This window comes from Myxocyprinus asiaticus, chromosome 2, assembly GCF_019703515.2.
Source record: "Myxocyprinus asiaticus isolate MX2 ecotype Aquarium Trade chromosome 2, UBuf_Myxa_2, whole genome shotgun sequence".
Classification (NCBI taxonomy): Eukaryota; Metazoa; Chordata; class Actinopteri; order Cypriniformes; family Catostomidae; genus Myxocyprinus; species Myxocyprinus asiaticus.
The window spans coordinates 50,252,302-50,267,167 of record NC_059345.1 but is presented as its reverse complement, the minus strand read 5'-3'; the positions used below and the strand labels follow the sequence as shown (position 1 = coordinate 50,267,167).

General features: G+C 37.0%; 2 protein-coding genes across 5 annotated transcripts in view; both read right to left on the bottom strand.

The window, feature by feature from the left end:
* Window positions 1–7,628, bottom strand: part of LOC127452144 (N-acetyl-beta-glucosaminyl-glycoprotein 4-beta-N-acetylgalactosaminyltransferase 1-like) — a 144,094-nt gene extending 136,466 nt beyond the window's left edge. For all 4 annotated transcript variants that reach the window (XR_007899207.1, XM_051717382.1, XM_051717391.1 and 1 more), the window contains exons 1-2: window positions 6,895–7,628; window positions 4,537–4,750 (exon numbers count right to left, since the gene is read on the bottom strand). Coding sequence is in view for 3 of the 4 variants with exons in the window: in XM_051717382.1 (XP_051573342.1) it covers window positions 4,537–4,681 (145 nt within the window). In the remaining variant the exon portion in view is untranslated. The remainder of the gene's footprint in view (window positions 1–4,536; window positions 4,751–6,894) is intronic.
* Window positions 7,629–11,704: 4,076 nt separating this feature from the next.
* Window positions 11,705–14,866, bottom strand: part of LOC127452199 (USP6 N-terminal-like protein) — a 45,494-nt gene continuing 42,332 nt past the window's right edge. Inside the window, exon 14 of the mRNA XM_051717500.1 lies at window positions 11,705–14,814. Coding sequence (XP_051573460.1) covers window positions 14,030–14,814 — 785 coding nt within the window. The 3' untranslated portion in view covers window positions 11,705–14,029. The remainder of the gene's footprint in view (window positions 14,815–14,866) is intronic.

Here is a 14,866-nt window from a genome sequence, read left to right as displayed (position 1 = left end):
AGGTCTCAAAAACGCACATCGAGACACCTGTGTTCTGTTTCATTTTTTGTGCTGCATCTATATTGTTTTTAGCGCAGGTGTTGCAAAGATTTAACGTTCTGAACAAGTTCAGGCTGCACAGAGGTGAATGTTACAATGTTTAACATTATTCCAGATTGTTCTGCACCAAGCAAAATTTCAGCGCTTGATAAACGACAATGTTTCTTTTTTCCTTCTGCTCTATTGTGCTGAGGGGCCATGCTTGCCTTATATGTTTACTGTTACAATACTGTTACAAATGTTGCCTACGATGCTTACATAAAATACAGCCTTTTGCAACATGGTGAACAATACACTGCAGCATCATATTATAAGCTCCAGGTGAAAGTAAAGTGAATAAGACAGGAATATATTACTGTTGTATACAACAAATCCTCGAAGTAATAACAATAATACTGTATCAAATTATAATGACAAACTGGACAACAATAAATAATTGTTGGGTTATAATAATAATGATAAATAACAACTGAATTCCAAAATGTTAGTGAGTGAAGTAGTAGGTAAAAGTGTTTAGTAAAAATTGCTTTTTTATCATTATACTGTGTTAAAACTGGAAAACATGCATTAATTACCTTTAACTAGATTTTTATTTCATTAAACATGTTGAATGTACTTGGCTACAGCGGCTGATTGGATGGTTTTAAAATGATGATTTAAAATAAATTTTATGTAATTTTTTAAGCAAAAAGTTTCGAAATGGGGCCCTGGTTTGGTCGGTTGCTTGGGGCCTCTGAAATTGTAAACTGGCCACTGTGTGGTATAACAGGAATAGATGACTCCGGCCTGTTGGTCTGTCATCAATTATTCCTTATCCTCCTAAAACCCAGAAATTAATTTTTGTATAGGACTTTTGTTATTTATGTCTCTCTTTGCCGTACATTCCACAATAGTAGATCTTGCTGTAAGAAGACAGAGATACCAAATGTTTAGGAGTTTGGCCATGACAACTTCCTCTCCTTGGTCAATAGAAATATTGACCAATACACACACACACACTTTTTGAGAAATAATAATTACATAAAAATTTTGTCATGGTTATCTGGTCATCCAAGGACAAACAAAACTGCTAATTATTTGAGGTGTTAAATTAATAATATGCAAGCACCACACAGTCATAAATCTGTATAATATGCAAAATGTAATACAATGTTTTTAAATAACCTTTTTAATCAACTTTTATAGTGTTATTGTAAACCACTGACAGGGTGGTCCACAGGGTAGTGATATCAAACTATAAATGAGTTAAGAATAATTTAACTGTGTTTCTCTTATCTAGTCATCTTGACAGAGATTTCATTTTACAAAGTGTTACACTCCCTGAGATTCTCTGGCTGGAAGAATGCTCATCAGAATATGCATGCTTTATGCACTTCCTGTCTTGGTGCTGAGTGCACCACCACCTGCTCCATGTGTCCTTGCCCTGAGCCAAGTCAACAGACAATGAACTGTTCAGTCATCTAAGCACAAATCCAGGATCTCTCCCTCTGAGGATTAAGGGGTAAAAAAAAAATTGATATTTATACTGCTTGTTGTGATGAATACTCTAAATGACATGTCTTGTATCTAAATTACATGTCAAATTTTACATGTAATATACATGTTCAGTTTTTATGTAATATTTGGTTTCAAGAATGACAGTTTCTGGGGGAGCCTGGGTAGCTCAGCGAGTAAAGACGCTGTCTACCACCCCTGGAGTCATGAGTTTGAATCCAGTGTGTGCTGAGTGACTCCAGCCAGGTCCCCTAAGCAACCAAATTGGCCCAGTTGCTAGGGAAGGTAGAGTCACATGGGGTAACCTCCTTGTGGTTGCTATAATGTGGTTCTCGCTCTCGGTGGGGCACGTGGTGAGTTGTGCGTGGATGCTGAGGAGAATAGCGTGAAGCCTCCACACGTGCTATGTCTCCGTGGGAACGCGCTCAACAAGCCACATGATAAGATGCGTGGATTGACGGTCTCAGATGTGGAGGCAACTAAGATTGTCATCCGCCACCTGGATTGAGGCGAGTCACTACGCCACCACAAGGACTTAGAGTGCACTGGGAATTGGGCATTCCAAATTGGGGAGAAAGAACAGAATGTGATTTGTGACAGTTTCTTGGTCATTCTCAGAACAAAGATTTACACAAATGCAGCACAATGGACTGAAATGTTGACTTCTCTATGTCACTGTGTGGCCTTTGTCCTCACAGGGCCCTCCATAACATTTACCTCCCATCAGATTAACAGAGTGAAGTGATCTTAGAGTTTAGCCATCTCACTTCCCACCTACAGCACGTCTTACTTGAGATGACAGTGGCTGTTGTCCAAAACACTAATTTGCATAAGCATTACCTTGTGTGTTGAGAGGAGCTTATAATGTGGTCCAACACAAATTTCATTAACCCATGGGTTAAAAGAGACTGCACCTCTAATTTCTCTCCCTGTCAACTTCAGCCACAGAATTTACAGCAACCAACCTCCTTTTTAAATCTCAATCAGTAAAAAAAACAAGGGGGAAAAGCCTTGAGCCCTCATGCTATAATTAGGAATTCACACATTTATTCCTCTCTCAAATACAGTAGTGATTTATCAACTAATCTGCCACAATTACTTCACCTCTATTAACAGAGGACACAATGCTTCAATGTAAGAGTTAATGAGAGACTGTGATTTAAAAAAAATCCAATTTAGCTTGTCTGGCATGGTATATTAGACATTTCCTAAATATGCAAATACACTCACTGATCACTTTGTTAGGAACACCTGTACACTTATTCATGCGATTATCTAATCAGCCAATCCTGTGGCAGAGGTCCAATGCATAAAATCATGCATATACAGTTCAGGAGCTTCAGTTAATGTTCACATCAACCATCAGAATGGGGAAAAAATGTGATCTCAGTGATTTCGACCAATGGCATGATGGTGCCAGACGGGCTGGTTTGAGTATTTCTGTAACTGCTGATCTCCTGGGATTTTCTGACAGAAAGGCTACTCAGATAAACACTCCGTATAATTGTGGTGAGCAGAACAGCATCTCAGAATGCACAACACATCGAACATTGAGGCGGATGGGCTACAACAGCAGAAGACCACATTGGGCACTTTATTAGAACCATAGTGTTCCTAATAAAGTGCTCAGTAAGTGCCTGAGGACCTGGTAGTTGTTGCAAATTATTGACTCTTCACATCAACAAGAGGTTTTCATGTGCATAATTTCTGCAAAAATGTAAGAGACTCAAATGGTTACAGGCTTCATCAAGAACCCTCTTGAACATTGGGGCTTCATAAGATGAAAGCAAGGATACTGGGAAATGAAATACATGCAGGAAAATGTCTAAATGTCAGAAACTCTTTGTGGAAACTCACACAAAGTCTATATTTGATAACAAAGAACCAAAAAACACATCAAGTTATCCAAATGAAACTTACATTAACATTTATGCATTTGGCAGATGCTTTTATCCTAAGTGACGTATAGTGCATTATACCTTTTGAACAAACTCTAAACCCTGTATCATGTATGGACATAATGTTGCTAAAAAAAAGATTTGTTCTAAATTTATTCTTTTTATTCTAAATGTAATAAATATATTAATGTAAACCGAAAAAATCACATTATATAATAATAATAATAATAATAATAATAATAACAATAATAATGGATATAAATGTTTGAGCACTGAAAGTCATGTTTACTCTCTATTTTATAAACAATATATAAGACAAGTTACGTTTTTTTTTTTTTTATATATATATATATATATATATATCTATGAATGACACTCTGAAGCATTTCACATCAACCACCCACACACACCAAGTATAACAGCAAAATGCATAAAAGGCCACTCTTGCTCTCATAGAGTTGTGTGGTATGTGATTATTGCAAACAGTAATTAAAGGAAGGGGAACTTTTGTACTGTTGTTGCTGAATTGGTTCCTTTCAGGACATTCATCCAAAGTAATGAATGTAAATTTTGCCTGTAGCTTAGACTTAATTTCTCTTTGAAAAGTGTAAAGGAAAATCATTTTTGTACAGAGCTGCTTCAAGTCGTATCTGTTCAACTAATGGTTGTACAGCCTAGAGTACAAATTAGTTTAGGAATAATCAGCAGTTAACTGATTCAACTTTAACCTAAAAAAAAAAAAAAATCCTTATTAAGACTGTACAGTGGCATCAGCGCTGGACAACACTGGACATTGTTTCATACTGCCTTCCTCATTACCCTGCTTCTGAAACCCAACAGAAACATTGAATTGATAATTATAAATAGTCTGCTTTTCACAATCAACTTTGCACAATAGCATTTTTGTGCACTATCCCATTTAAAGCTATAAGGATATGTTTATTGGGGCTTCATAGGCATTACTCTCCTTTGATGAGAAATGCAAAGGTTTAAGTTGAAGTGAAAGGCTATAGGTGATAGGTTTGTAGTCCACACTGAGCAGTTCAAACAATGCTTACATGTAAGAATACTAGAATAGAATATTTTATAATTTAGTGTCCCTTACCTTTACCATAGTTGAAGTGGAGTTTAATGGCTTTGCCTTGGTTGATGTGAAAATATGTGAACCCAATTACAAACATAAGCAAGACAAGTAGCAGAAGGAGTTTGAACTGCTTGCGGATTTTCTTCAGAGGAAAGCGCATCCTCATCACAGCAACATCACCCACTCAGTGTAAAATTGAAGTAACTGCTGTCCGTTTAGTGTTGGTCTCGTACAGCTGGAATGTCAGAATGCAACAGAGTGAGAAGAACTCATTTGTTTCACACTCACATTATTGATACTAGTTTCCAGATGGGTCTGGAGAACAAATCCAGACCTATTCAACATCTTAAAATAATGTTTATTCTTCATGAACATGGTTTTCATTACAATGACTTTATAAGGGTGACATTTAAAACTCCCCTGTTTGATGTACTGCAGGGTATTTATTAGCTATACACTGTAAAAAATGAAATTACAGTTTATCCAGTTTATGTTTTTTTTTTGAGTAACAGATACTATGAAATGTGAATTACTTTGCATCTACATAAAAACATGTTAGACCTACAATATTCCTCCAAAAGTTGTCTCAACAAGCCTAACGGAATTGTGTGAATGAACAATTTCATACTGAACAATGTTGCTGATTTGCAAGTTCCCAGCATGTATTGCAACATGAATAAATTATGCTGTAAGTGTTATAGGCTTATGTTTAGCTGTTTTCTGACTTTATTTATATATCTGTTGTTGTTTTTTGTTGCCACTGTTAGTTAATTGTTAGTTAGTTAAAATGTTTATTTTTGCAACACAGTTCTAGAACATTTTGTCAGAACTTGATTTAATTGTGTTCTATCCATTTAAATTTGTAAAATGGAAGTTTTTGTTGGGTTTATCCAATTCATAAAGTTTTTGTGTTTAGATAACTTAGTAATTTCAAATAAATAAAACTCCTTTCAAACTTGTGGAACCACTGTCCATGATTGAATCAAGTTCAGACAAAGCCACAATTTCTTTTAAAAATGTTTTTGTGTGTGTGTGTGTAAGAGCTCATCTTTTAACTTAATGATGCTTGTTGATTGTCACCTTTATTGAGGTTTGTGAGTTAAGGGTTGAGGATTGTGAGTCTGTGTCAAGCAATTGTATGTACTGTCTTGCCTTGCAAAAATATATAGCAGAAAAGATTAAGTACTTTCTACACTGAATAAGTTAAAGCGTAAACTTGAAAATATTAAGTAAATTCTAAATTTGTACTCCATGTAAAAATTAATGTTTTATCTTACAGGGAAATATTATTTATGATTGTTTATTATCTTTACAATGCGTCATCATGTATCAATCTTAATGTAGAAAACCTTGTCATATTTTTTTTGCTAATTTGAGTAAATTTCACAGTAAATAAAATACAAAATAAAAAATATACTTAACTTTTCAAAGCTGGTGTTCCCATCATGCATCTGGTTTGAACAATTAATGTGCTTACATGGTTTCATTGTTTGCAAGTTGTTTTACACAGTTTTTTTATTGTTGATTTTGTTGTTAAGTTTGTTAACGTCTGCAGTTTATTTTCTACAAAAAGTTACCCGTTTATGATTAAAAATAATAATAATAATAATAATAATAATAATAATAATAATTATATATATATATATATATCTGTTGAATGTTAACGTCATTGTGTTTTGTGCACAAAGTGTTGAGGTCTGTGTGCACATATCTGGATATTGTTACTGTTGTCACTAAAACAAGGTGATGTTGTTTGATAGACTACATAGCATGCATTAAGCATTATTTGAAATGCAAGTACTGGCTTAATTCAGTGCTACGTTGCTTGAGTAAAATGTACAGTAAAATTTAGAGTAAACTTTACTTGAGAATTTCTAATTAGAGCCACCAAGAATTGCATGCAGCCTTCACTTGAAAATATGGTCTATTAAATTTACTAGCAATTTCTTTCTGCATGGAAATTGTTTCCTGTTTTATTATTTTCTTTATTATTATTATTATTATTTTTTAAGTAAACCGCACTCCATTTTTTTAGTGTACCTTTCTTCAGAGGCAAAAATTCCAGTTAACTTCATGTAAAAGTAATCTAAAACCATACCGTATATAAGACTGAACTGTGATAAAAAGAATGTTCTCGTATTGAGAATGTATAGTTGACTAAACAAGAAATGAGTAGTTCTCTCAACAAGAATTTTTGCATTTAGTGAATAAACAAATAAAAATTGACTAAGCAAAGCAATGTTACTGAGGACAATTATTAAGACAGTTGTTGAGAGAACTAGCCTTTTCAAAGTACTGTATAAATGACATTTTAACCGCAACAGTTGTTCATAAATGGCATGGCCAGTTATTAAAGCATTTAAACTTGAGGATACTTACCGTGAAATTATTTTTACCACTAAAATGGGCATGTCTAAACGCAGTAGCTACTGCTGTGGATGTTATCATCACAGGAGAGTATGTGTGTTGGCAGATGCTCTGCTGTCTTGTGGCTGTCCTTACTGTGCACTTGAGTCTAACTGGGGGGAAAAATCCGTAAAATCCAGTTTAGAAGGTACCCATTAAAAACGGGGGGCAGTTCGCCTTTTGTGCTGTCAGAAGTAGCCAGAACACAATAGAGGTGATGTCCTCGGGTCACTTTTATGAAGCTGTCAAACTTAAACAGTTATTTCCATTCCATCACGTCTTCATACAGGGATGATTTCATTTTCAAGTCCCGTTAAATTGTGTTCTTGCCGTCAGTTTGTCACAAATCCTTATTGCAGTCGCCGGATGCGATGAGAAGACAGTGAAAGCGTTAAGGTTTTTTTCTCGTTTCGGTCTCGTTCAGTGTTCATTGTCAGATGAAGACAAAATAAAGCGCTGTTCGCCTTGAAGAATCGCTGTTTTCGGGTTTTGTTGTCTCGTCTCGCGCTCATATCGCACTGATATTTATGTGCACGCGAGGAGCACGCTTTTGTTTCTCCGATCTGTTTTGTAGACGTAAAAAACAGCTGCTAACATCTTCGTGCGATGCCATTATCTGAATCGTCCTCATTAGAGCTCTTTCCTTTTTGACTTGAGTCCTTTTTGTTCTCAGCTATTAAACATTTTGCTGAGCAGCATCACTGCACTTGCCCGACCGCATCCCATAGTTACATCCTCTGTCTCATCAGTGCGCTTTTACTGATGGATAGAGGGAGCTGTTACCTTCATCTGCAAACCTGGGGAACAGCCAGTCCTCTTTACGTACCAGAAAGTATAATGGTTCAAGAATTATCCCCGAACTACTGTGTTTTAAAAGCTCCTTATTCTTATACATTTAGGATTGAAATTCAGACTTAAAGATTTAGTTTTAATAATCTTTAATTAGATTATTTCATAACGTTGCCATTAATTTGTTATTCAGACCTTCTTAACTTCTGAAATGCAATTGTATTACATACAAAAAAACAAACAAACAAACAAACAAAAAAAGCTGTTAGTAGGGTATTTGTATATTTTCAAGTTCTGAAAAGTAGTAGCTACAGGGGCCAATATATATATATATATATATATATATATATATATATATATATATACACACACACAAACAAAACTGCAGGCGGCAGCAATGTTTTTGTTGGAAAACAGTGGCTTCCTTCCTGGTGTCCTGCCATGGACACAATGCCTGTTTAAAATGTTCTGTATAGTAGACTCATGAACAGAGATGTTACCCAGGTCCAATGATCCCTTCAAGTCTTTAGCTGTCACTCTAGGGTTCTTTTTACCTCATTGAGCATTCTGCGGTGTGCCCTTTGAGTCATCTTGGCTGGACGGCCACTTCTAGTGAGAGTAGCCACAGTACTAAATCGTCTCCATTTATAGACAATTTGTCTAACTGTGGACAGATGAATATCTAAGCTCTTTGAAATAAATTTGTAACCATTTCCAGCTTTATGCAAAGCAAAAACTCTTGAATGTAGGTCTTCTGAGATCTCTTTTTGTGAGGAAAGGTTCATGTCAGCAGATGCTTCTTGTGAATAGCAAACTCAAAATATTTGAGTGCTTTCTATAAATCAGAGTAGCTCTAACCAACACTTCCAAACTCGTTTCATAAATTGGATGCCAGGTTTGACAACTCAATTAGCTTTTGTTGACATCATCAGCCTAGGGGTTCACATACATTTTCCAATCTAAACTGTGAATGTTTGAATGATGTATTCAATATGTACAAGAACAATATAATAATTTATGTGTTATTATTATTATTATTTTATTTTTGGGGGGATTTTTTCCCTTTTTCTCCAAATTTGGAATGGTCAATTCCCAATGTGCTTTCAAGTCCTTGTGGTCACGTAGTGATTCGCCTCAGGCCAGGTGGTGGAGGACAAATCTCAGTTGCCTCCGTGTCTGAGATCGTCAACCCACGCATCTTATCACATGGCTTGTTGAGCGTGTTGCCATGGAGACATAGCGTGTGTGGAGGCTTCACACCACCCACCGCGGCATCCATGCTCAACTCACCACGTGCCCCACTGAGAACGAACCACATTATAGAGATCACGAGGAGGTTACCCCATGTGACTCTACCCTCCCTAGCAACCGGGCCAATTTGGTTGCTTAGGAGACCTGGCTGGAGTCACTCAGCACGCCCTGGATTCGAACTAGCGAACTCCAGGGGTGGTAGCCAGCGTCTTTACCACTGAGCTACCCAGGCCTCCACATTTATGTGTTATTAGTTAAAGGTGCTCTCATTGGAAATTATTCTCTCAGACACCTACAACCTTTGAAGGCTGATTACTGTCTTCCTTCTTTTGGATGCTAAAGCCCAATGACAAAAGGTCTTTGAATAGATAACTTCAGGTACTGTATAAACCTGGAGGAGATGGGGAGGTAGTTGTAATATCAACCTTTCCACATACAGTCATGAGAAAAAAAGTACACCCTCCTTAAATTCTATGGTTTAACGTATCAGGACATAATAAAAACCATCTGGTCCTTAGCAGGTCTTAGAATTAGGTAAATACAACCTCAGATGAACAACAACACATGACATATTACACCATGTCATGATTTATTTAGCAAAAATAAAGCCAAAATGGAGAATCCATGTGTGAAAAACTAAGTACACCCTTACTGCTTCCATAGGAATTAAGAGGCTAAGTAGTAGCCAGGTGCTGCTAACCCTTGATTAATTGATCATCAGCAAGTGTGACCACCTCTATAAAAGCTGAAGTTTCAGCAGTTTGCTGGTCTGGAGCATTCAGGTGTGTGTTAACACAATGCCAAGGAGGAAAGACATCAGCAATGATCTTAGAGAAGCAATTGTTGCTGCCCAGCAATCTGGGAAGGGTTATAAGACCATTTCCAAACAATTTAAAGTCCATCATCCTACAGTGAGAAAGATTATTCACAAGTGGAAAACATTCAAGACAGTTGCCAATCTTCCCAGGAGTGGATGTCCCAGCAAATTCACCCCAGGTCAGACTGTGCAATGCTCAGAGAAATTGCAAAAAACCCAAGAGTTACATCTCAGACTCTACAGGCCTCAGTTAGCATGTTAAATGTTAAAGTTCATGACAGTACAATTAGAAAAAGACTGAACAAGTATGGTTTGTTTGGAAGGGTTGCCAGGAGAAAGCCTCTTTTCTCTAAAAAGAACATGGCAGCACGGCTTAGGTTTGCAAAGTTGCATCTGAACAAACCACAAGACTTCTGGAACAATGTCCTTTGGACAGACGAGACCAAAGTGGAGAAGTTTGGCCATAATGCACAGCGCCACATTTGGCGAAAACCAAACACAGCATATCAGCACAAACACCTTATACCAACTGTCAAGCACGGTGGTGGAGGGGTGATGATTTGGGCTTGTTTTGCAGCCACAGGACCTGGGCACCTTGCAGTCATTGAGTCGACCATGAACTCCTCTGTATACCAAAGTATTTCTAGAGTCAAATGTGAGGCCATCTGTTTGACAGCTAAAGCTTGGCCGAAATTGGGTCATGCAACAGGACAGTGATCCCAAGCACACCAGCAAATCTACAACAGAATGGCTGAAAAAGAAAAGAATCAAGGTGTTGCAATGGCCCAGTCAAAGTCCAGACCTCAACCCAACTGAAATGCTGTGGCGGGACCTTAAGAGAGCTGTGCATAAACAAATGTCCGCAAACCTCAATGAACTGAAGCAACGTTGTAAAGAAGAGTGGGCCAAAATTCCTCCACAACGATGTGAGAGACTGATAAAGTCATACAGAAAACGATTACTTGAAGTTATTGCTGCTAAAGGTCATTCTACAAGCTATTGAATCATAAGGTGTACTTAGTTTTTCACACATGGCTTTTCCATTTTGGCTTTGTTTTTGTTAAATAAATCATGACACGGTGTAATATGTCATGTGCTGTTGTTCATCTGAGGTTGTATTTACCTAATTTTAAGACCTGCTAAGGACCAGATGATTTTTATTATGTCCTGATACGTAAAACCATAGAATTCAAGGAGGGTGTACTTTCTTTTTCCCATGACTGCATGTGGTGCGAGTGCTAACGTTCAGCATGAAAGTATTATATGCCTTGGGAGTTGATTCTCAGTTCAAAGAAGTCGATACAAATCTTAAAAGATATTTAAATGAATTGAAAAGAGATATTTTAGTGTTGCTTTATATCTTTATCTGCTCTCTTCAGCTTGAACTAAAATATGTAAGAGATATTGTATTTTTCTGCAGATCAAACATAGTTAAAGGCCAGGGAAAATTAGACTGACTGAGCAGATCACAGTGTGGTCTGATAACCTTTGTAGTATTGCATAGCAGAATTCTGCACAGATGAGAGCATCAATACCTGCTCAATTATGATGAAGTGATGTCGTCATTTTTATTTTATTTTTTTTTAATCTGTTGAATTTCTGTCAACCCCTCTCTCTCACACTGGGGCTCAATTATGATGTATGGCACTCACAATTTGCAAAGGCATGGCATCAATCACAGAAACCTGTGTCACCACATCCTGTCAATGTCCTCAGAGAGCAGGAGACAGACATGAAAAATGCACCGCACTCATATTGCAGGTAAAATTGCAGGAGTTTGATTATGCCTGAATCAAGTATCTCACTAATGGTGAATCTCCAGTTTGTTTTCATTGAGATGGAAATCTAAAACATTGCTACTCCAACAGTCACTGAGCTTTTATACAGAGCATTTAACACCTTTTCCCATGCATCACCATCACAAAATAAAGATAATGAATCATAAGATTTTTAATAATGTTCTTAAGGTTTTGCTATAGGAATATGAATACGAAGTCAAATTTGGCATGAACAGTGAATAAGTGAAGCTCTATTGTACACAAACCATGTGTTTGCAGAGACCTCTTGTGGTCACACAGAGCATTGAAGTATTGGATGTTGCCGTGTGTAAATAAATCTGCACCCCCCAGTCAAGATTAGAAAATGTCTATTTCTGCTAAACTAACTCAAACATAGATGCATTTCTACCTCAAACATAGAATAACAAAGTAAATATTTTCACTATGTACACATTGAATGAAACCAAAGCCTTGTGGTTGGAGTTCTCAAAACTCCTTAAAAAAGGAATGTACACTAAGGAATCCATAACTCTGGAAACACTGAAAACATGTCTATCACAATGCTCACTTCAGAGGATCAGATGTTTTCAGAGGATTAGATTTACACTGGTTTTCTGAGCAGCAATAAAGATCCTTTACTATGTTTTAAGATCTGATAATACATGGATTAATAATTACTGAAGTTTAGAATACTAATTTTCATAGTTTACCAAGGATTACATCTTAATTTCACAGTCATTTTCTCCTGGGCCAGCTAATTGTGTACAAAAAGTGGGCCTTTGTAAAATCATACATCCATCAGATATCAAATCTGATATTTAAGCCATTTAAGTTACCAACACATACACACACACACACACACACACACACACACACACACACACACACACACACAAAATCCTATAAGCAATAAAATACAATACTAATTCTACATGTAAAAAAGCAAAATGTACAAACTGTTCCCTCAGCTGAAAAACAAGTTCATATAAATGTACATCAAGTTGTGGTTAGAAATAACCAGACAAATATTGTTCAATCTTACAGAATGAAAGCAATATTCCAAAAATGTATTTTGATTCATCCCTCCATTTCTTTAAATGCAAAAATATGGATTACAGTGAGGCACTTACAATAGAAGTCAGTGGGGCCAATCCATAAACATTAAAATACCCACTGTTTCAAAAGTATAGGCAAAAGAGATCAATATGCATGATAATGTGATTTTATTGTGATAAAATCACGTACTAACCTTTTCTGTGTAAAGTTACAGCCACTTTTACAACTTCGTTGCCATAGTGATGTCTACAAACCCTAAAATTACTGTACAAATTACGATTTAAACAACTTTACAGTTCAAATAATACACAGGTTTAAACAGAAGATTTAATGTAAGTGTTTTTATAAAATTATAAGCTTCACATTGCAGTCTTTAAACCTTTCAAAAATTGGCCCCATTCACTTCCATTGTAAGTGCCTTGCTGTAACCTAGATTTTTGCTTTTTTTTAAAGGAAAAAAAACCTTTGTGGTAATCAACATTATGCCACAAATGCTGTTGATTGAGCTTAACTTGTATTAAACCCAAAATATTCCTTTAAAGGCCATGTTTTCTATTGCCATCAGTTTTTCTATATTGGAAGTTACATTACGAAGACTACATGACTGCAGCTATATCTAAGAAATCATTTTGAGGCTTATTCTGAAAGGATGGTGCTCATTTGAAGAGCTGCACATTCCGTTATACTATTTACCATTAGTGGTGTTTTCTATCAGAATTATAAATATTGGCAATTAACTTTGCAAAACTGGCATTTTATCATAAAGCTGGCATCAACTAACAATCATATCACAGACTGAGCCAATTTCAAACTACCAAATAAAATTACTACAGACTACAAGTATATACAGTAACTCGATTACTTACCATAAAAGGCAATCTACTGTAACATGGATTGGAATGATTTAAATAAATAAATACATCTCTAGTACATATGCAAGCCATATCATATAAGCTAATGACTGATGATATTTTGCATGTTTCAATACAACATGGTGTAGTGGAAATGTCTCATATTGCAGAGTGCAGTTAAGAACAACTCTTTTACAGCTATTATCTTTTCATCATATCAGGTCACAAAAAATTGCAAAGATATTGGTGGCGTTGGGGTAAAATCTAATGCCGGTTCTGTACAAACCCACATCCAGCCTAGAAATTGGGGGAGAAAAGTCAGAAGGCAGTTGTTCATTATATAGTTGGCTATAGTTCTGTCTTGAGCAGTGAGCCAGCTCACTTTTGTTATGAATGCTTTATCCTGGCAGTATGTTGAGTTTTAAAGGGCTGCATTCTGGTCTTAAAAGTACATAATGCTTCTTCTACCCCTACAACTACAAGCCAAACAACAACAAAAAGCATTAACTGTATGCTTTCCAACAGAAGACTAGCAACGCACCAGGGTAAAAAAGTTAGCTGGTGACTTAAAAAGTCTCTGACTTTGGCAGGGGTTGGCTGGTTTGGGGTGGATGCTGAAACAGAGGGTCGGAGTGAACTGTGGGGATTCCCTTGACAGGTAACTGGGACTGGTCACAATCTGTTGAGGAGATCATCTGGAAATTTTCATCATCTCCCACCTGTCCCTCATTTAGATTTTTATAATTAGAAATACTGTTTGGCCGACGTGACTCATGAGCCATGGAAACTGAAAACGTAGAATGGAAATTGTCTAAGGGTAAATCAACCTCCACACTGCCCCCTGCTGTCTCTAAAGTGTCCTTCTCAAAGTTCTGAGGTGTTTGTAAAGGCTTTGCACCAGGAGACATTCCAGACAGCAATGTATCATCCAAAGTTGGAAATGGAGTAGGGTCGTGCAGCACAGGTTGGTTTTGCGTTTCACCAAGATCTGGGACGGTGTTTTTAGGGGGTTCATATGGAGGGGGCCATTCCCCGCCATCCTCAGGGGCCCCTATCATTCTGTCAAGAGTAAGGGGAATCTGGCTATGTACAAGAACAGGGTCCGGAGAGAGGAGGGGTGACATATTGCCTGTGCCTCCATCTTTGAAGGGCTTTTTGTCCTGTGGAGGGCTGTCATCCAACATGATGGTCTCTTGCTCTACAGAGATGTGCAGAGAGGCGGGTGGGCATTTGGCGAGTTGGGCTTTGTTGGGCGTATCTTCTGAGGGGCTTGGTTTGGGCAGTTTGAATGGAGTCAGAACTACTGGCAACTCCAGACCTAGAGGCTTCCGTGAAAACTCATCAGGCTTAGCTGAAAAGTGAAAATAGAAATGGTTAACAACAAGAGTGGACTGAAAAATGTA